We start from the raw sequence: 21,799 nt of genomic DNA, 5'->3' as shown, positions 1-21,799 counted from the left end.
CAACATAAAAAGGGAAGAGTAGATAGATATCTCTCAGGTCTGACACAGGTAAAAGGTGATCCTGCTTCAGAGTCAGGGTTTAGCTTAGGTGGTCTCAGGAAGTTAATTCTCACCTGGGAAGCGCATTACTTTGATAAAGACTTTCATTTTGGTTTTAGCCAGTCTGTTTTTAGGAAGAAAACACCGAACAAATCCAACAACCACCAGGTCTATTCTCAATCTTACAATTATTCGATAACCTGCATTATTTTTTTTTTTTTTTTTAGTAAAAGAGATGTTAGTATTAAATAATTTTTAACCCCTTAGCATATACTCTGTTCCTCCGTTTCAGCAATTTAGCATTGTGTGGAGACAGCAGCAGATAATATTTAATAAACCAATAAAATCTATGATAATCTCTCTACAATTTTGTTATGACCAGTAAAAAAGTCGATTGAATAACCTTAGTTTTCTGCATTTCTACTCATGTTTGAAATTACAAAGACTCGGCAGAGAGAAGCAGCCTGACTCTGTGGTTTTTTTACTGGTGTCACTGTGGCGGAAGTCTACCTGGTGCCAGTTGTTCTTCCTGGGAATGGCTGGCTTCCGGCCATATGAGAGGAAGATTATAGGAGGTACTTTTTAGATACAGAAATAGTTGGAAAAGAGGCATAGTGCTTAATCCTGCCAGATGTTTTGTGTAATCACCAAAATACTTGGGGTGGAATTTTTCATGGAACTACAAGAAACCAATTTAGAAGTGTACCATAAACCATCCAAACCAAGAAGCCTCAGACTGCTCCTTTGTTTCCAATAATTAATGTATACAACTCTAAATTTGGGGGTTTTGTTGGTTTATTTGTTTTGGTTTAATTTTTCATCTATGGTTTGTGTGTGTTTAGAGTGATTTCTCTCAAAAATATATTGTTTTCATACTCATATGTAATGATTTTCTTTTTTATTAAATATATATTAAATATGTGTATATATTATGTTCAGACCTACGTTACAACTGTTATGTTACCACCATAACACCCGTAGGTAAATTAAACATGGCAGGTTTTAGTACTGTGTAGAATATCCACATTTATTGGATGATAGCGAGTTCTGGGAAATAAAAGATGCACTTTGCCTCCTGGTGCTACCCTGTTGAAGATGCTCCTAGGTGTTGATAGGAGCTGCAGAGCAAAGGACAGAGAGATGATGCCTTAATGAGTTAATTAATTATGTAGGCTTAACCTGATCATGGGTAGTGACCTAACACCTAATTTACCAGTGTTTGTGTGCAGTGGCACTGAGGGACTCTTGAGAGAGCAGCCCAGCAAGACCTGTCTGTTCTGGCCATTTGTAGGCAACAGGATATCCCAGAGACACAAAACCATTTTGTTTCAGCCAGTTTCTAATGTCTTTTGTTCTCTGTGGTGCACTTTTATGGGTTAGATGCCTTCTGGCTCTTCTCTTATGCAATTTAGCTTACATTCAGGAAATTGACAAATATTGAACATTGATTATTAATTTACAATTAATGCAAAGTCTTTTCTAAATGTTTTATAAACTACTTAGCCAACAGCAATACCACCTTGCTTAAAGAGGACAACAAGAAATCTGTTCTCACCTGTGAATATGAAATTAAGTACTTTTTGTTTATTCTTTTAATTCAGTGACTTCTAGTTCCCTATTGGAATGACCTACATAAATCTAGGTTTTGACATCAACATGGTGCAAGAAGGATAGAGAAGTAGCTTGCAGATTCAGCTGGAAGCTTGTTACAGTGGGATAATACCTACACAGAATAAACCCAGCTTCACTGGCAACTGTGTGTTCAATGTAGATGGGGGATGGCGAGCAGGAAGCTGTGTGGGTTGAACCTAATATAGTCTCTGAAATGCTGACCCAGCAGGATGGGTTCCCAGGGAACATTGCCACCAGCACAAGAGGAGCTGGAAAACTCTTCTGTCTTGATCCAAGGCCAAGATTGCTTCAAGAAGAAGGTGGAAATGTTCCACCTGTGCCTTCGCCAATGCCAAACATTTCCTCAGGCACACATGATGATCTGGCTGCTCCTAAACATTTGCTTAAAGTATTTAATTTAGAGAAAACAAGCCTTCAAGTTGGAAAGAACTGTTTTGTCTCAGCCTACTCAATTAAGGTGGGAGAACAGAGCATTGTGCTTATTTTACTCATGTTTATTGAAGCTGCACTTTGGAGAACAGCAACATGCCCATGTGAATACACCAGAAGTTGTGTATTTACTATTCCTATGCATTCATGTGTTTTTCTGAAAAGATATCATAAGCATTGACTAGATCTAATAGGGGAAGTATATGGCTCCATTGTATATTCTAAAAATGGAAGCCTTCTGAAATGGAAGCCTCAGATATCAGTCAAAGTGGGGATACAAGCTCTCTATCATTTCAGTATACATTTTCTTGGAATTTGCTCTATTATTTCATCTTTTGCTCTTTAAAGTTTGTATTTTTTCCCCCTTGTCCTTCTTCCACCCCATTTCACTAATATTTGAAAATTATTTTATTATCATACATATTTATTATATTATCATTGCATCATTAATAATTATTTTAAAGTAGAAAATGCCTACAATTTAGTTGAGTGCTGCAAACAGCATAGTTGCATGAAGGCTTTTAGAAGTCTTTAACTCCCTGTACTGTTTTTATAGTTGTTCTGCTTTTTTCTTTTCTTTTGCTGGGGCTGGTAGAGAAGACACAGTTGGTTTTACTTTCAGGTTGGCATACTGAAGAGATACAAATTCATTTTATGAAATAATATATAATAATCACTGGTGCTGGAAGCAATGCTTGGGACTAGTGAGGACAGAGGTAGACCATTTCTATGCTTCTGTCCTTGAAGCGGTCTGATTTGGCTCAAGTTAGAATAGCTTTTGAGCTCTCCTGCGCTACCTACAACCTACATTTTAAATGCTCTGTTAATCTCAAACTAGTATAAATAAAAACTAATGTGCTTTCAGCTATCCTTATGATGAGTTTGGATTCATGTCAGCTGGTGTTTTAAATGACTTGCCCAAGGAGAGAAAAATAAAATCAGTGTTACAAAAAGATTATTTTCCCAATCCTGTGCTCGGGGCGCTGCAGAACGATTTAGCCTTTCCTGTCCTCACTGTCAGGCGCTGCCAAATTTCCAAATACTTTGACTCAAGTTCATACAAACTTCTTACTTCTCTTGGGAGAGAAAATTGGAGGGCAAGTTTTATTAGACCGGTTGGGAAAGCCGACAGGCTTTACAGCAAAGAGTCTCTCATTTCTCTTGGTTGTGGTTGCTGTCTTTTCCCTTCTTTTACGAGCAGTTCTGCGAAAGGAGGCACTTAGCAGCAGTCAGTCATGCAGTGTAGTGCTGGGAGCTGATTCACAGCAAGTGAGATACCTCAGAAGCGGCATTTCTGCATGGTTGTACCTGCTCAGGTATGGGGAAGAATTGATTCCCTTTCGTTTGAATTTAACCCAACCTCAGTTTTTTTACTTTTCACTGCTTGTATCTGTTCTGGCACTGACGTTCCCTGAAGAGGAATACCTTTTAACATATGTACCTTTAAGTCTAAGTAGGATTTTAAAATGGTTACTTATGCTTCATATATATTTTTACTAAGATAATACACATGTAATTGCAATTCTGTTTACCCCTCTGTCACACAAGGCATGCGCAGTTTAAATGTTTCCATAGGTTTCGTAGCGTATTTTTTTTTTACAATAGGTGCTATGTACTGCTCTTCACAGCATTACAGGTACTTGGTGCCATGCTTGTAAGTGAAGTATTTGCATGCATTGGAAGGTCCTTAAGTGGAGCGTTTCAAATGATTCTATACTAATTAGACAGGGGGTGTCTGGTGCAGGAGTGTTTCTCAGGTAAGCGTTGTGTTTGGGGAAGACAGTCGTGTTGCTGCTCCTGATGAAACCCGCTGTCACTGCTGGCTCCAAGTGATTCTCAAGACTTGTTTCTCGTGCAACTCAATTAGCTCTCTAGCTGAGGGCCACTCTTCTGGATAGTCACAGGTTGTTGTTCCAGCTGTGCCGTGTTCTTTCTTTTCTTACACTTTTGGGAAACGATAAGCGGAGTGACAGCAAACTGCACTGTTTTGTATTAAAAGATGTCTACTTTATTAGAATCATAGAATAGTTAGGGTTGGAAAGGACCTTAAGATCATCAAGTTCCAACCCCCCTGCCATGGGCAGGGACACCTCACACTAAACCATATCACCCAAGGCTTCATCCAACCTGGCCTATAACACTGCCAGGAATGGAGCATTCACCACCTCCCTGGGCAACCCATTCCAGTACCATAAATGATTACATTTCTTTATTCAAAATTCAGGGGTTTGACCCAAACCAATCCATATGCTATTTGACATACAGCTTTTCCTTACCTTATCCAGCACCAGTAGGAAGGACAGTAGAACACACTACTGTCCGGGTATATTCAGAGCAAGCAACTGGCCAACAACAGCAAAAAAATTTCCCAGGATTTGGTGGGAGTTGATCTTGCCCTAAGTGCACACTACAGCATCAGGAGGGTTTAGCAGGCCCTGTGATCCTCTGTCTTCACAGCATAAAATTTGTGATGAGATTGTTATAGTTCCTAGAAAATTAATCTATACTTGATTAATTATCTCATCTCTATTTGAGGCATTATCTGCCTCAGTGCCTCTCTTCTGTGTCGATTATCACACACATTGTCATGTTGGCTGGCTGCCCACAAAGGTGTCTTACCAGCTTTGTGATGCTTTCCTTCTTACTTTTCAAATGCAGGGTAGACAGTTCCTAAATCATTTCCTTATTTGCTTTCTTATGTATCAGAACAACTTGCCCTCATTCAGAGATGTACCTGCACAGGCAGGTGTCACTGTGAGTGAATAAAAGTGTTTAGAAAACCTGTTTATCTCAGCTCAGTCAGGTTTTTAGAATCATAGTATAGTTAGGGTTGGAAAGGACCTGAAGATCATCTTGTTCCAACCCCCCTGCCATGGGCAGGGACACCTCACACTAAACCATATCACCCAAGGCTTCATCCAACCTGGCCTTGAACACTGCCAGGGATGGAGCATTCACAACCTCCCGGGGCACAACCCGTTCACGTGCCTTACCACCCTTACAGTAAAGAATTTCTTCCTTATATCCAGTCTAAACCTCTGCTGTTTAAGTTTCAACCTGTTACCCCTTGTCCTATCACTACAGCCCCTAATGAATAGTCCCTCACCAGCATCCCTGTAGGCCCCAAAGTAAGTTGTAATGCTTTATAGATTTTGTACTTTTTTTTCCTCAAGTACTTGTGATGTGAACAAGAAGGTGCCATTTTTTAATCAGCAATTTAGTGCATGAACCATGCTGTTCCTGTGAGGGAGAAATTAGCTAGGTCATCATCAGTAACTGTAGTAAGAGATTTTACAAAGAAAAACACTTACTGAACTTGGTTAGGTGACTGCCTTTCTTGAGAAGAAAAGTGATGGGACCGAGTTCAGCCAGGAGAAGGTGGTCATCTGGTGTTGCCCTGTGCTTCTGCCAGCAGCATTACTTTCAGGCCAAGGCTCAGATTTAGACTGTGTTTTCTTCATATGTTTGGTTTCCTAATGATGCAAAAGATTTTTGGTGAAGTCACCAAAGTCGCTTAATGTGAGCTTTGGGAATTGTGTTTCTCTGCCCACAAAGTGCCTCTTCTAGCTCTACTAGGAAAGTTTTATTACATGAGTATTGTTCTTGGAATTATAAATAGCAGCAAGTTCTAAAAGGTTGGTTTTGTCACAATATTTGTAGATCAAGTGTGCAGCTCTGCAAAACCATTTGAATGGTTTGCTTTAATGGAAAAATATCTGCTGGAGGCTGGAAAGGAATAGGGCTGCTACTCCTGCACTTCTACTAGTCTGCACATGGCCAGCATGATGGGGTGAACTGTGTCGCTGAGTATGGTTCCACTGTTGAAGACATCTTACCAACACCCCCCGGTTTTGGTAAAAGGTCACAGGGCCTTGGGAATAAGGGCTCTTGGGAGTAAGAACTGCTAAGAAGCACCAGACTGACCTTTGAGCTGTGTGAAGAGATGATCATTCGATCCCACAGGAGACTTCAAGAACATGAGTATTGTTTGCATTCCAGCTCTCAGCCTTTCAAAATGACATTTTTCTCCGCAAAAGGAAATAAAGCTTGGAAGCAATTTGGGGTTAGCTCCAGAGCCACAGAATAGAGACACCCTGGCCACAGGATTTGCCAGCACAGGACACTGGCATGCCAGGCTGTGCAGGGGCTGTCCACCACCAAGGACTCTGCAACTCACCAGAAACAGCAGACTGTTTCCTGTGAGTGAAACCTCTTTTACCAGCCCCACTATAACAAACCAGAGGTTTGGCTTGGCTGAGATACCGTAGTTTGTCCAAGTTACTAGCTGATCCTGCTGCTTTGGCTTTTTGGCTGAACGAGCTGAATGATCTCAGCTGACCCCAAGTTTGAGTTCATTGGAGCCTGTTTTTCACTTTTGTCTGTGCCTGTCTGCTGTAAGAAGAGCAGGGAACTGGATGGAGGTGCAAGGGGTGGAGGCCAATCTTTCATAAGGGGAGGTGCGCAGCTCTTACTGAAAACAGTGCACATCTACCTACAGCTCTGCTTCCTTCATGGCACCTGCATGTAGGCTCTCTGGGGAAGGAACCTGTTTCTGCTTGCCATGCTGTACAGCACAGGGTGCTGTATGGGATATTCCATCATCCTTCCCTATATAACAATACTCTGTGCTGTGTACAGGCTTCTAAAATGTTATCAGTTCCATCTTTATCAAACTGAGACATGATGGAGTACTTTACAGTGAGTATTTTTCTTTATTTTATTCAAATGCTTCTGCAGTGCATGCCATAGGAAACACTAGTTAGACTTCAGTGGCCACTGCTGTAGTTGCAGGGTAGCAATTCTCCTACCAGATGTGTAATTAAATTGTTCTTTCTGAGAGTGAAGCTGTTGTATGAGCTTGTCATGTTCACATGAGTGAAACTTTATCCAGGGTTTTTGTTATGTAAAAGCATAGCATACAGTCTGATTAAAAAATTATTGAAAAAGCTGATTTTAAGAAGCATCCTTCCTTCCTTCTTTGTCCCTGCCCCCAGAAGACATAAACATACCTTTTTGTAACTGTTCTGACTATTCCTCCTTTAACACAAAGTTTTACAAAGGATGTGATCCCCCAGCTGGGTGCTGAGGACACACTTTTGGCCTTGAGAAGTACTACACACTTGCAATTTCTCCTTATATTAATCTACAAGTACTTGTAGGGGTTAGCACTCATTTTAGAAGAGATTCTGGACACTCAGCATCTCACCATTTGCTATTTAGTCAGTCATCTAAGTTCGTACCTTTGAAGTTACTGCTGTAATTGGAAGAAGGATTACGCCAATATATTCCATTTAAAAACCATTTTCATGTCACTGGTTCCTAATAATTGTTTTCTTATTTCTTAGGATGGTTTAGGTGAAAGTAATTTTTGGGGCTTATCGTTTTTTAAGCATTTTCTTTTCCATGGGTTGTTTTGTAGTTTGATGTATTCCTCACAGCACAGTAGGTGGTGATATTCTGGAAGCCCCAGTGATATTTGTTAAATGTTTTCATGCAAAAACTTAAAAAGGAAGCATTACTAATCTCCCTCATATACTAGTTTGATTGGTTTTCATAGAATTAATGTTTCATTTTGGTTGATGGCAAGGCTCTTTCTCTTTTGTTTAATCATGAGCAAAACACAATTCAGACAGCACACCTTCATTTTAAGACTGATTTTGCATTGCTTGGAGCTTTCAAAGGCCAGTACCACTTCTTGTGGCACGTGATTTTCCCGTTGTGGGTGCTATGCATTGCTTTCTTTCCGTCTTAATTTGCATTCCTCCAAAAACACCTTTCTTATCCTTACCTTGCCACCGAATGGCAGTACAGCTGGGGGTACGCGGGAAGGGAAGGACCTTCTGTTATGGAAGTGTGGCCCCGTCAGCCGCGTGGGAACAGGCGCGGGGATCGGGGGGACCGGGGTGGGGGTTTGGGCTGTGCTTTTGGAGCCCTCTCAATGCAAATCGCTGTGGAACTCCTCAGTCTCCACTTACAGAGCAAAAATAACTCTTCCCGACGGGGATCTCCTGCTTGGCCGCCCGGCCGCGGCACAGTGCTCTCACACTAAGGGAAGGTGCAGCTGAGAGCTGAAAAGCGCTGCTTTGCCTCCGGGCTTCTTCTAGCGGACTTCATCCACTGGAGTTAAGGCTCCCGTGGGACCGGCAAGCAGCGGGGAGCCACATCCTCCGCCTCCTCCACGCTTCCTGTCAGGAGGAGGATTTGCGCCCGGTAACGCGAACCCCGAGTGCCTGCCGGGGAAGCGCCCGCGGGAGCCCCGCAGCCCCGGCGACTGCACGGCAGGTGCTGCCCGGCCGGCCCTGCCCCGACGGGGAGTGGGGGGAACGGGGGGCGGACGCAGCGCCTGACCGGGGCGGGGAGCGAACAAAGCTGCTGCCGAGTGCGCGCTGCCCCGACGGGGCTGGCCGGCAGGGAGCCGCCCGCAGCGGGGCGGGGTGACCGGGGCACCCGGCCCCCCTTCTTCGCTCACACACACACACACACGCACACGTCCGGACACACGCGTTCTCGGGCACACACAGAGGCACCGGCAGCCGCTAGTGAGCGGCGGGAGGATGCGGCGGCTTCGGCCCTGGGCGCTGGTGCTGAGCGGGCTACTGTGTGCCGCCGCCGCCGAGCCGCCGCGGAGCTACCCGCACAGCGCGGTGCTGGACGGCGCGGCCGCGTACCTCCTGCGCTGGGGCCGCAGCGGCAGCTCCCTCGCTTTCCGCCTGGAGGTGCGCACCCGCGGATACGTGGGCTTCGGGCTCTCGGCCAGCGGCGGCATGGCCTCGGCCGACATCGTGGTGGGGGGCGTGGAGCGGGGCCAGCCCTACCTGCAGGTAAGGCCCGGCTCCTTCTCTGCTCTGCAAGGCTACCCTGCCTGGGAGCGCTCCCGGCACGCCGAACCCATCTCTGATCCTCTTTGTCCGCCCGCCTTTCCCGGCTGTTTCTCTCTCGGGACTCCCCTCTCTCTCTGCCCCTCTTTCTTTTGCAGCCTCTTCGCCTCTCATCTCCGAACCTCTTTGCTTCTTTCTTCCATTTTTTTGGGGGTACCCCTATTGTTCTGTGTCCTCTCCCCCCGGAGGAGTTGCTCCTTTTCGATCCGCTCCCTGCCAACCTTCCCTCTAAACTTTTACACAGGATTTGTCAAAGGGGTCAAGTTTCCTTCCTCCTTACCCAGAAAACGCAGCAGCCCTTTTCTGTCCCCTTGGGCGCTCTCTCCCTGCAGCCCCCTCTAGCCCAGATCCAAGGAGGACTGGGAAAGGGTGGCAGTCTCTTCCAGAGAGGTGTGACTCCTTTCCCCTCACCCTGCCAGCATGGGAGGGCACTTGGCCGTCCCGGTGCAGCCTCACCTCTCTGTAATCCCACCGGCATGAGGGGACGATCCTACCGGCTTCCCAGCCTGCTGGGGCACAGCCGATGCTGCTCCTCTCTCTGATATTCCTCCTTCCCTCACCTGGAGGTGATTTGACTCTGGTATTGAAAGGATTTACAGAGTAACCACTTTGGATCCTGGTCTTTGTGCTTGGTCTGCTCAAGCGATCTCAGAGCAGCCTAACTGTGTTGACATAATTCTCTAAGTATGTTTCTGTAGGTGTCTAGATATTGCCAGGGCTATGGCTGGGAGAAGGAGCATGGGACATAGTTTCTGCTGGGGCTTTCAGCTAACCATCCCCTCTGAGGCGCACTGGTGGGGTACAGCTGTGGGAAGGGAAGGCACCAGCACCATCGGTCCCCTCTCAGCGACTTGAGCTCCAGCTTGGAGGAGCTTGTCCTAGGGGTGAGTGAAGGGGGAATCAGGCCAGGCACGACAACTTGCTCTCCTCAGTTGCCTAAATAATGACTTTTAGAGAGGTGATCTAAGAAGAGAATAACACCCTGTTGTTAAGAGTTTGGTCTAGAAGTTGTCTGTCTTGTCTTCGTTGTGTTGGAGCCAGCTGATCTTTGAAGCTGCTGCTCAAATTTTGAGAGCTTTTTATTTAAGAATATGGATGCTTGTTAACACTTCACCCTCAGAAAACTAAATGTGTAATATGTTCTCCCTAATATTTATTAAGATTTTATAAAATAAAAACTTTTCCAGAATAAGGGAGCTGCTAGCATTTTTTTTTTCACCTGTAAATTTGCTATAGGAAGTTAGGCAAATATTTATCTTAACTAAGTTAAGACAGTTGATTTTCAGAGTATTTTTTCTCCATATTTCAATTTATTTTTTTTTCTGAAAACCTCAGTGTAAATAAAACACTAATAATAAAAGCCCCTTATATTGGTCATCAAGTGATGAGCTCTTGGCTCACAGGATGTGAAGTTTTCTGGAGCTTTACACTTTGGAAGATACACCTATTAAACACTGAAAGAAACCCAAACTTTGTGCTTGGTTAGCTGATAGATCCTGTCAGGGTAAAGCAAGCCTTTTAGAAAGGCATCCAAACCTAGTGTAAAGACATCCAGTAATGGAGTATCCATCACTTCCCTTGATAGTCTGTGGCAATGGAGAATCTATGCTCTTCCTGATTTCCAGTATTAGTTTGGCTGTGTTCAGGTTCTAGCTATGTATTTTCTCTACTGTATTAAAAATTCTATTCCCCCCACATCCCACCTCCATAAAGTTTTTTATATACTGTAATCAAGTCACTTCTCAATTTTCTTTTACACACAATAAGTACATTGACCTCTTTAAGCATCCCACTTGAGGACATTTTCCCCAGCACTCAAAGCGCTTTTGTGGCTCTTTTCCGCATCCCTCATAGGTATTGAGCATCCTCTAAAAATGACCCCACACTAATTCTGTTCTTTCACAGATTTTATTCACTGTCATCCTATGACAGATACAACTGAGTTAGAAGAGGGGAGGACTGTAGCAAGTGCCTCCTGTTACAGAACACCAGATATTTTCCTGAAACCCTAATTTAGCACACAAACATATCCTATACTAAGAGCTACGTATGAGTTGTTTTGTTGCACCTTTGAGTAGGCAAGACACAGAAGAAAAACTGTTAAGCTTGCTTGCAGCATGAGGTTTCCTCCATCCCTGTTCCTTATTCAGTTCTAGGCAACAAGGTTTCTTTTTAAGCCGGACCAAGGTCTTTCTAAAATCTGATCAGTTAAAATATTTCTGAACTTGCACCAATGAGGAAAGAACAGAAACAAAGATCATGAAGAAACAAAATTTGTCCAAAGGCTTTTTCTGGCCAGTCAGCAGGGATTGCTGTGAAATTAAGAACTTGTTCTAGAATGCTATTTCAATGATATTTAATTCCTCCCTTTACTGGACATGCAAATACAGTTAGTATTTTAACACCATGTTCTGTGTTAAGTGTGCATCATCATCGTTTACATTATTTAATACTGAGAAAGAATTTTTCATAGATAGTACCCTTGAAAGTATGTGGTTTTATGCCTAGCTGCACTCCATAAAATAAGTACACCCTATAATGAAAGAACTTACTTTTCTATTTGGTTTTAGAAATATGTTTTTATTCCATGATCATCAGTTGGAAAATGTGCATCGTGGTCTAAACTCTTAGAAGGGTCATTTTTTGGTTTTTTTGAAAGTTTCGTGATGCTTGTTAGTGGCCTGATTTTCAGATGATGTTCTGAAACACCTTTCCAGCCTTTCAAGTGGGCAATGAAATTGCTAGTCTCCTGGGAGAATTTAGACTCTTTTTCCCTATAAAGTCTCTCTCCTCCTTTAAAAATAGAACATCTTCTTGGAGGGAAGAGTCCTCTTCTCAGAACAAACACGTAAATGTAGGCTTCGGCCATTAGTAAAGGTAAAAGCAGATGCTCCTTAGTCTATGGAAGATCTGTGTATCAAGGTAGAGGCAAACTTCCAGAGAGTTCTCAGAGCAAGAGAGAAAACATTTCCCCTTCATTCTCTCAAGCAAGCAGATGATATTCCCACCATTAGCAGGTAGTGCTTGCTTTAAAAAAGAGTCTAGTGGTTCAAAGTCCTGGGTATCTGAGGCTGGGATCTACTTTGTTAGTTTTTAGGTGTATCCTGAACTTGGGTGTACTGAGTTACTTGTGTTGGATTGCTTTTCTGTGTTTCAGCTGTATTTAAGATTAAGAGGATGTCTGGCATAAGTAAATGATAAAATGATCTGAAAGTCCGAGGTTTAGTTCTCTCTAAATATACCAAGGTAAAAAGTGTTTTAAAGTGTTACAAAGAGCAAACCTTCATGGTGCAGAAGAACAGTTTTTTGTAGAGCATTTGAATAATTGGAGAATTATACATTTACTATCCTAATGCTTCAGATGGTCAGTATTTGGGGTGGGAACCTAGACATATTTCGGGAGGATGTAGAGGACATGGCATGAATACATATGAATACACATACAACGTTACTGCATTGTCATGAGGGAAGTACCTCTACCCAGCAGAAGGAGAAAAAAGATGAGCGAACAGATTATATTTGCATGTTAGTGAGAAGTCGTGTGGTGACAGAGCGGCAGAGTACATTGAGTTTTGGGTGAGCATGTTTGAGAACAAGTAGAAGATCCCAGTGGGGGCTGGTGTTGGAAAGCCAGGAGCTGTCTTTGTCTCTACAGGGAGGAAGTGGACTTGGAAGAAGAGTTGATACTTAGCAAAATGTTACCTTGAAATATTGCTGTGGTCACTTGCAGCATGTGTTACTTGTCATAAAAGTTCTTGGGGCAGACTTTGCTTTCGCATCTAGTTTTCTTTCCTCTTGTTTTCCTTCTCTTTTCCTTTCTTTTAAATGCATCTCTTTTGTGCTTATGAATTGACACAGCATGCATTTTCATGCTAGACCCATGCCTTTTCCTTGGTCTCCACCCCTGTCTGGAATTGTGCATCCCCACCCACAGCACGTAGCTGCTGAGAGCCCCATTTTGGGGAGAGTAATCCTCCTTGATGAATGCCTATTTTGTGCACGTTATACAAGAGGGTTGCATTGTTAGCATCTTCTGTTGAACTTGTACAAAAATAGTCCCTACTTATGGTGAATAGGGACTGTGTGTCACTAAAAAGTACTTTATTATTCATTACAGCCTTGCTTGTTAACTGTCACCCAAACTAAAGAATATCTGTTATCAAATGTATCCCATAGAGTTAGCTTAATTGCTCACAGGGAAGTACTTGGAAGAGGTTTTAAAGGACAGAAAACAGTGAGTATTCTCTGTACTTAACGATATGCTGCTTTTAAGTGCACTCATGCCAACAGCAACAAAAGAACTGTTTAGAAAACAACTTGAAAGGCACCAAGAAAGAGATGCAAAGTGGTGCCACACTGACATATTTCAGATGGGGCTTTGTTGGAAGTATTTTATGCCTTTGGCCATTGGGGCAAAATCTCCAGATGACTAATGTGTCCCTCTTGTCTTCCATGTGGGGCATAAAGAGACACTCCAGTGTACATCTCCACTGGCTGGGTGCTTTGTAGCTCCCTTTCAGAGGTACAATAGGACATAGAAACAACAGTTGGTGAACAAAAGATGACAAGAATTCTGTGAATCTTGTATTTTGCAGGCTTGGGGAGTAGGGTTGTTTTGCAAGGTTTTTTCTTGTCCTTTGGATTTTGGAAAAACAAAGAAAATGAAATTTTTTTACAGCTCCCAAAAACAAGTACCTGGGGCACAATGGAAAGGTTGCCACTGTGAGTGATGCAGAGACTTTAAATAATTGGGGAATGATTTCATTCTCAATACAAACAAGAGGGAAGAGGGGAGATTTTCTAAAGCACATAGAGAAATTTGGTGAACAAGTATCACTAATAGTTGTGCTTGAAAATCCCTTAAGTGTTTTTAAAGCTTCCTCATAATTGAATTAAAGTAATTAAAACAAGAAAACTTGTACTTCTTAAATGTGGCTCCTTTGTAAGGAGTGCTCCTTGTGATAAGGTGCAGTTGTAAGATTGGATCATGCAGTATCTCCTACTTACAGGTTTTCTTTCCTTTTGCTACATGTCTTGTCTAGTCTATTTGTGTTAAGACAGCCTTTAATCTAGCTTTATAGCTTCTGATATAACTGGAATATAACCTCTTAAATTAAGATTTATTCTTGATGTAGACTTGGATAGGTCCTTCTGCAAAGTCAAATTATCCACTGTGATAAGCGATGTAATATTTCAGATTCCAACCACCATGCTTCTTACACCTTTGTGCACTAGGTTATAGAGCTCTCCACATTTCATTGTTTTTCACTTGTGTGTGGAGAAAATAATTTTGTATCTCCCAGGAATGCCACAGAAACCAAGTGGTGTCACTGCCAGCTGAAGGCTACAAGGAAGCTGCCCTGGGGAGCATTTAGCAAGATACAAGAAACACACTGAAGTGTGTGCAAATGACACAGTCTGAATGAGGAAAGATGTGTCTCTAAATAATTATGTTTTGTGTGCAAAAAATACACAACCTCTTTTTGCAAAGAAAATATGTGTACATGTACACACACATACATGCATTACTGCGTCTGTAAATACACAAGTGGAAAATGTGTGTGTCTGTGTGTGTATATATGTATATGTGTATGTCTGCATCTGAAATGCAGACACACACACAATTATTTGTTACAGATAAAATATTTCTGTCCTTGTCAAAGTTAGTAGTACAGCTTGAAGTAAATAATCCATATTTACTCCAGTGTAATCCAGCCAGTTTAATTTGAATTGTACCAGGAATTGTGGAATTGTGCACAGCTTCTCGGAACAGCTTGTGTGAATGAGATTCCTGGCAAGGACTGAATCACTGGCTGATAATTTGCTGTGTAGGTTAAAAAATAATAATAATTAAAACCAAAATCAGTTAATTAATTACAAGCAGACTGCTCATAGGACAGCTGCTGAACTTGCCCATCCCAGTTACTTTAGGAACTTCTTACATCTGCTTGATTGCTCTAACTGTACCCTTTCTGCAGCTACTTTTTCATCTGTGGCCAAGCCCAAGATTTGGTCAGTCAGCTGGAATGCTCTCAAGGTGTTCTTATACAAAGGAGTGATGCTTCATGTTAATTTTCTGTGGTTGGGTTCTGCTTTTCCTGAACATAAAAGCATAGTAAGATCTTTGCCTGAAACTCGAGCTGAAATTTATTTGAGGTTGCAAAAAAGTTGGTTTGCTTATTTGTAAACTCATGCTCTATTTGCTTCTTGCCAAATACAGTGTACAACCAGCTTCTTTTTGGTGGTAATATCCAGTGTGTGCTGGAACCATGAACAGCAGGATTCCATTTAAATTGAATGCGACAATAAAACAGAGAAATGTTAACCACAGTTATTTTTTTGGAAACCCAGAGAGGCATAGCTTGGTGCTTATTTCAAACACACATTTTGGTCAATTCTTTTTCATACTGTAGCTACTTATTCATCCTATTTATACTAAGATAGATCCTGTCCTGCACCAACTTTCATCTTGGTTACTGCTTCCCAGTTCCTTTTGCCAAACTTGTCTTCAGTCCTGGCCAAAGGCATCACTTTGGTAGTTTGGGAATAATTGAAACTGTATGGGTTGGCTACAGACCATCAGGGAGGACTAGTTGCAACATGGCTCCCATCTCTCAGTTAGTGAAACGCAGTGCACAAATCCTGGCTCGTAAGCTGAGCCTGCAGGGTGATTGCTGGATGAGGCTACAGCGTGAGAGTTATTTTATGCTCCTTGAGGTGCTGTATATAACTTAGGATGGGAAGTGGGTATCATAAACAAAACAATCTTGTACATTGTAAAGATCTGGGGAGGGAGTCCCATGAACACCTGTTCAAGCCTGCGATGACAGCTGATAATGCTTTTGGGGTCAGGCTTCCCTCTGCAGCTGTGCTTACATTCTCCAGGGAGAAACCTGCCTCTTTTCCCATCCTTAAGAAATTACTCTCCCTGACTATTTGTACAGCAGCAATCAGAAACCATATATGCCACAAAACATGTTTTTTTTTAAGGAAGAGAGAGGTTAATGGGATCTGTGAAACAGTATAACATGATCTGTTTCACATATGGAAAGGAATATAAAAAAAACTTGTACAGTCTGGAAGGTTTTTCATCATCCATCTGTTGTTTCAAGTTCTATGTAATGTGAGAAACGAAGTGACTAATTATTTGACTAATTGTACAAACAAGTCCAGAGTTTAATATGCCATTTTGTACAATATTATCAAAGAGAGTATGGTAACCTTAAATGTTTCACACGTAAATAGTTCACATGAGCAAATTCTGAAGTAAAAATAACATAGCTGTCATTATGTAGCATGACTAGTAAAACTTCTGAAGTGTTTTAAACACTGTTTAAATAACTAAAATAAAGTAGTCATACTAGAAAAATACAGTCATTCCACTCTTTTCTTTTGGTAATACTTAAACTTTGGTAAAATTGATGTGAAACTTGAAAGCTTTATCTTAATTTAATGTATGATATAGACTTTTGTGTATATGAGAAACTGAAGAATCTGGATGCAATCTCTGAATCAATGTGTCAATCTATGTCGTTAGGTTTGTGCTGTGAGTGTTTCAGAAATTAAGTTTTAAGCACTTGATAATGATTGTAGCTCTTTTCTGGGACTCTCTGAAATTAAGGGGGACTTGTATCAGTATAGTCTGTCCTACAAAAGACAAGTTTTCTACCTAACTGGATGGGATAGCAAAACCAAATCTGTGTAAAAGAGATTTCCACTTTAGAGCCTTTTCTTACCTCTTAAGATCAAACTCTTCCAATATGAGGCACGTCTCAGACCACGTGTGACAGATAACAAAGCGCTGTAATTCTGTTGATGAAAATGTCACACTCCTTTGTCTACAGAACTATATGAATGAAATTTGTGACTTTAGATGAGCTTTGTATTACAGTAGTCCATCCCTGGGAGAATTTCAAACCATATTTAGGATCCTCAGGTTCAGCCAAAGTCCAGATGCCTGACATCCCCTCTCTGGTCCTGGAGGATCCATCCTCTGTGCTGTCAGTTTTCAAGAGCCTTCACAGCTACCCAGCTTTCTCCTTTCACTAGACACAAGGACTTAAATGGAGTGTAGGCTGTCCAAATGTGGTAGCTATGATTGCATTTATACCATAGGAGCAGAACTTAAATTTAGTCTTATTTTTCTACTCTGAAAGTGTAGAAAATGCTCTGAAAGCATAAGAGATATATAAAGATACAGACACATATCCATACAGCTGTATCTACAACTAACTTGTTCTTACTTTTCCAAGAAGTTGCTGCATCACAGTTTGTCAGTGTGACTTCATTTTTTATAACCTCCTTTTGTTCATTTTGTATACACTTCTTAAAGGCTTTTAAGTTCTGATGAGTCCGTTGATCAAAGTTGGTGTAATTTGACTTTAAATCTTCTCTGTGGACAGAAAGAGATCAGTATGGTTCCTTGACAATGTGGCCTTATTTTGTTTTAAAATGGACAAACAGATTTCATGTGAGAAGTTGAGCAATTAAATTTTGAGCTGTTCAGGAATTTTCTTCTTTTTTTGCCTTTTTTTTTGTGGTGAACATCTGTATATTTTCAACAAAGGAAATATGAATAAAGTAATGGAGGCAGCTTGCTAACTCCTGAGTAGTTCCTGGGAAGCATACTCACACTTGATTTCTCTTGAGCAGTCCAGCATCACTCAGTGGAGTTGCAGGACTTGGGAAATAAATGGACATCTCTGCCTTCCTGGGCACTACACAAATTTGCTTCCAGGGTATTCTCATCACCTTGCTATTCCAGGGTTGTTTCCAGGTGGCGTGTATCAGGCAGAGAAACTAAGTGGAGAAAAGGAATTAATTACTTCACAGAAATATTCACATGGAAGAGATTAATGTTGGTCAGATTAGCATCTGCCCACAAAATAATTAAAGGTGCTGCACTGTGTCAACAGCAGGGGTAGGTAGTGAGCCCCTGGGCAGGCAGCACTGTGAGTCCCAAACAGCTTTCACACTACAGCTTTCCCCGCAGGGAGCAGAGTGGTCCTCTCCTGGGGTGTGGGCTTTGGGACCACCTTCCCCAATGCATCTGCAGGCAGACACAAAATCAGCCCCTCACAGGGAGCCAGAGCTTTGACCTACCTTTGGTTACCATCCAGGCAAGTGAAATAATTACACTGACAATCATGTTATCAAGGCACATCTGAGATAATACCTCAGTTACAGACCTTCTTTGAGTTATTTTTTGCATGCTCCTTGCAGGCTCATGGAAGTCAGGTCTATATCACAAGAGGTGTTTTTGGTTATAGCTGTGTTCTCTAGACTTGTTAACAGATAGTGAAGTTCACCAGCAAAATAATTCAGTGTGCACAAATAACTTTGCTCCATATCTCCCAGCTTTCATTCATGCCAATTTCAGGCAAAGACTTTCAACCTGTTCACATGAGGAAAAGCTGTTCTTGAATTCATATTCCTCAATAATTCAATGTGTTGGTGCTTATTCTAATACAAGGATGCCTTCCTCTGATGCAGTGTAACATTTCAGCAAAGATATCACACTTTGTTAAAAGCTGGCATTGACAAGTTTGCATTTCTTATCCAGACAAACCCTAACTATTTTTAAGAAGGAAATGGAGGTTCCGTCGAGGAGTGTTTTCAGAGCAGGGATGGTGCTGTGTATACATTGTGTATACATTGTGTATACAATGTGTATACATTGCCTCTGTCCAAGCTCTGATGCAGGGATAAAATGGAGCATTTTGATCCCATAAAGTACCTATCTTGAAGAACCATCCCAGAACAGACCTCTATTTCCCTCTGGAAAAGCAAAACCAAAATTATTTCTCTAAACAAACATAACTCACCAGTTCCCTTCCTTTCAGCATACAACTTCAGGTCCCAGATCTCTCTTTTGCTCTTTTCAGTAATTGTTTTTCCATGTGTATATTCTTTCACATATATGCTCATTCATTTATAATCATGAGAAGTGCTGACAAGAAAAGAAACACATTTTTTGGTGCTTTCAACATTTCTGAAGTTTAGATTTGTTCCAGGGTAAAAAAATCCAAACTGCTTCAGTGGTTTTGGCAAGACAGAATTAAATTTTAATATAATAATTTATGTCATGTTATATATTAAATTACATTTTTTATTATTTTAATTATATCAATTTATTAGATTGTATTATTAATATTTAAAGTTTTATTTGAATTTGATAAAAAATGGTCACCATTTTACCCTTTCTCTCCTTGAATCTGCATTATGGCTGAGATAAGTTTTTCAATTTTTACCCAAATTAGTATATCTTAATGAAATGTTTAATCATGCAGTTATTTGTATGTCTACAGAAGGCAAACCAGCTTGTGACTCTGACTGGCATGCATGTGGTCTTGTGCACACACAGATATCTGGGGCGGGGAGGTATAAGCTTAAGATTACAGCTCCTAAATGATCCTTTACTGAATTAATCAGGTATCAGCTACTTTTACTGGCATCATAATACTTGGGCATGACATTTTATAGTTTTTCAACTGGGTTTCCTTTACTTTAACGAGAGGGTAAAGCTATAAATCTCTTGGAAAGTGAATGGAGGTCTAAACAGCTGCAGAAGTAAAGGCCTTCCAGGAGCAGCCAGTGATGCATTATTTTGTGAAGGACACCACACAATTCATGGTGCCTGCCTGTTTGGTGTGAAAGATACATGTATTAGATAAAAGCCCTCTCCCTATACCAAACTGGGCAGAAACAGCCTAAAACGCAAAGGAGGGCGACCAGAGGAGGCACATCTGAGGTGGTGGGCAGCCTTTTCCAGGTGGCCAGAGTAGGAGGAGAGGGAAGGTCGGGTCCCAGCTGCAGGGGCTGCAGGAATTTGGGGTGAGGAGGTTAATGACCCAGCATTGCTGCAGCTGCTCCTCCATTGTACCTTTCCTCTGCGGAACCCCAGACATGGAGCGCCTTTCTTACAAACAGCTCCCCACCCCCAAACCCCAACCTAGCCCCAACCCAGCATCTTTTGTAATAACTGAGCACTTCTTGGGCTAGTTAAGCCATAGGGTTTCTGGTTCCAGACAATGTGCATTCAAGAGGTTTGCTTTTTGTGGGGAAGAACAAAACAAAGGAGATGTTGGGAGAAGAGGGAATGACAATATTGTTGATGTGAATATCAATTGAAATTCCTTCTCTCTGTAAATTCTCCAAAGTCCATGACATCCCAGTTATGATGGTTAGTGGGTATAGCTTTTATTTCTGCGGTTATGTACAGGCAACATGTTAAAGTTACTCAAGATATTCTTCAAGCTGCTTAGCAAGCAGGCGTGCTTTCGTGGAGGTTTTTAATAAAAACAAGTTTAATACCACCTCAAGTTTATAATTTGATACAAAACTGATAGTTCATAATTTTACATAAAGACATATTTTGAGAGGGTTCAGTACTGGACATAAAGTTTAATTTTTAATTTAATATTTGGCCATCTTTTCTTTTCAACAGGATTATTTTACAGATGAAAACAGAGTGCTCAAAAAGGACCCTCAGCAGGATTACCATCTGGAGTATGCCATGGAAAACAGTACACATACAATATTGGCTTTTAGCAGAGAACTGCACACTTGTGACACAAATGACAAGAGCATAACGGTAAGAGGATCTGCCTATAGGTAGTGAGATGAAGTAATTAATACAGATTATATATATATATATATGTGGTTATGAAGCTGATTATTAAAATCTCATCTTAGTAAAAAGACAGAAATAGAGAAATTCACTTTCCAAAACATCTGGTTGGTTAGCTTAAATGAACCAGGTGAAATACTTGCACTAGTTTTATTAAACTCTTATATTTTAATTTCGGCTTGCTTTGTCCTTCCACTTTAATGCAGCATGTTCCCTAATTTCTAACATACCAAGTGAACACAGGATTGAAACAGGAACCTCTGGGCGAAGTCCCATATCCTACCGTTGCAGTCATTCATGAGAGGCCAGCTTGACAAACACTTTTTAGGTCCTATGCTAACTTCTAATTGATCTTAAAGATAGACTTTTTAAAAAGTGTGAAGCATATATATTTAAAATATACATGTTTTATTTATTTATTCAAAAGTAAGACTTTGAAGAGTTTTATAATAAAATTCTTTCCATGATAAAATACTTCTCATGGTTAAGTTCTTCTGTTGCCCTTGGAACTGCTGTACTATTTCTTAATCATACTTTTAAATTATATGAAGGTGATGACTTCTGTATTGGAAATGACAGGTTAGAGAGATTTTCAAGGCCTTCTATGCTTTGGCTTGTTTAGTACTAATTTTGAAAGCCTTGCTATAGTTGTTCAACAATGTTATCATTATCCATGTTTTTACAATATACGCAATAATAACAACATGATGAGCTGAAAGATGCAGGAAGCAGACCACAGCTGTATAAACAGCCAGATTTCCAAGCAGTCAATGGATCTATGGTTTCCACACCTGCTCCAGATTCTCAGTATGATTTAACATTCTGGGACACTTCAGGATTTATTTGAGTACTTTCTCTCAAGGGTGATTATTGCAACCTGAGAACAGTTTACAGAGAATTGATCTGTGTTGTGGCTGTAGATTGATTTTTAAGATGCAGATCTGCTCTGTAATTGAATGTTTATCTTCCCTAGCATGTAAGGACAACAGCCCACAGAAGGTATTCACATCTTTACAGAGCTGTGCCTGGAAAATGTTTTTTTGGGGAAACCTTCTGATTGTTGGCTAAATAAATGACGTGTCTAGAAACCTGTTTTTTCATGCATTTAGCTGGTTACCTTTTTGTGAGTCTGCTGTTTGCAGATACGATTTAAATTCACAACATTAATAAAGGAATCTACCAGAGAGAAATT

The 21,799-nt window shown here is 41.2% G+C and overlaps 1 protein-coding gene across 3 annotated transcripts in view; it reads left to right on the top strand.

Annotated features, from left to right (window-relative positions):
• Positions 1-3,345: 3,345 nt before the first annotated feature.
• Positions 3,346-21,799, top strand: part of MOXD1 (monooxygenase DBH like 1) — a 58,676-nt gene continuing 40,222 nt past the window's right edge. Inside the window, exons 1-2 of one of the 3 annotated variants that reach the window (XM_031054037.2) lie at positions 3,346-3,416; positions 20,425-20,571. In XM_031054037.2, coding sequence (XP_030909897.2) covers positions 3,399-3,416; positions 20,425-20,571 — 165 coding nt within the window. In that variant the 5' untranslated portion in view covers positions 3,346-3,398. Of the gene's footprint in view, positions 3,417-6,620; positions 6,799-8,492; positions 8,922-20,424; positions 20,572-21,799 lie in introns of those variants that run through there. The other 2 variants (XM_031054036.2, XM_031054034.2) reach the window with 2 other exon arrangements.

Source organism: Melopsittacus undulatus, chromosome 3 (assembly GCF_012275295.1).
Source record: "Melopsittacus undulatus isolate bMelUnd1 chromosome 3, bMelUnd1.mat.Z, whole genome shotgun sequence".
Taxonomy (NCBI): domain Eukaryota; kingdom Metazoa; phylum Chordata; class Aves; order Psittaciformes; family Psittaculidae; genus Melopsittacus; species Melopsittacus undulatus.
Note: the sequence above shows the minus strand (reverse complement) of the source record. Positions and strands in the feature narration are given on the sequence as shown.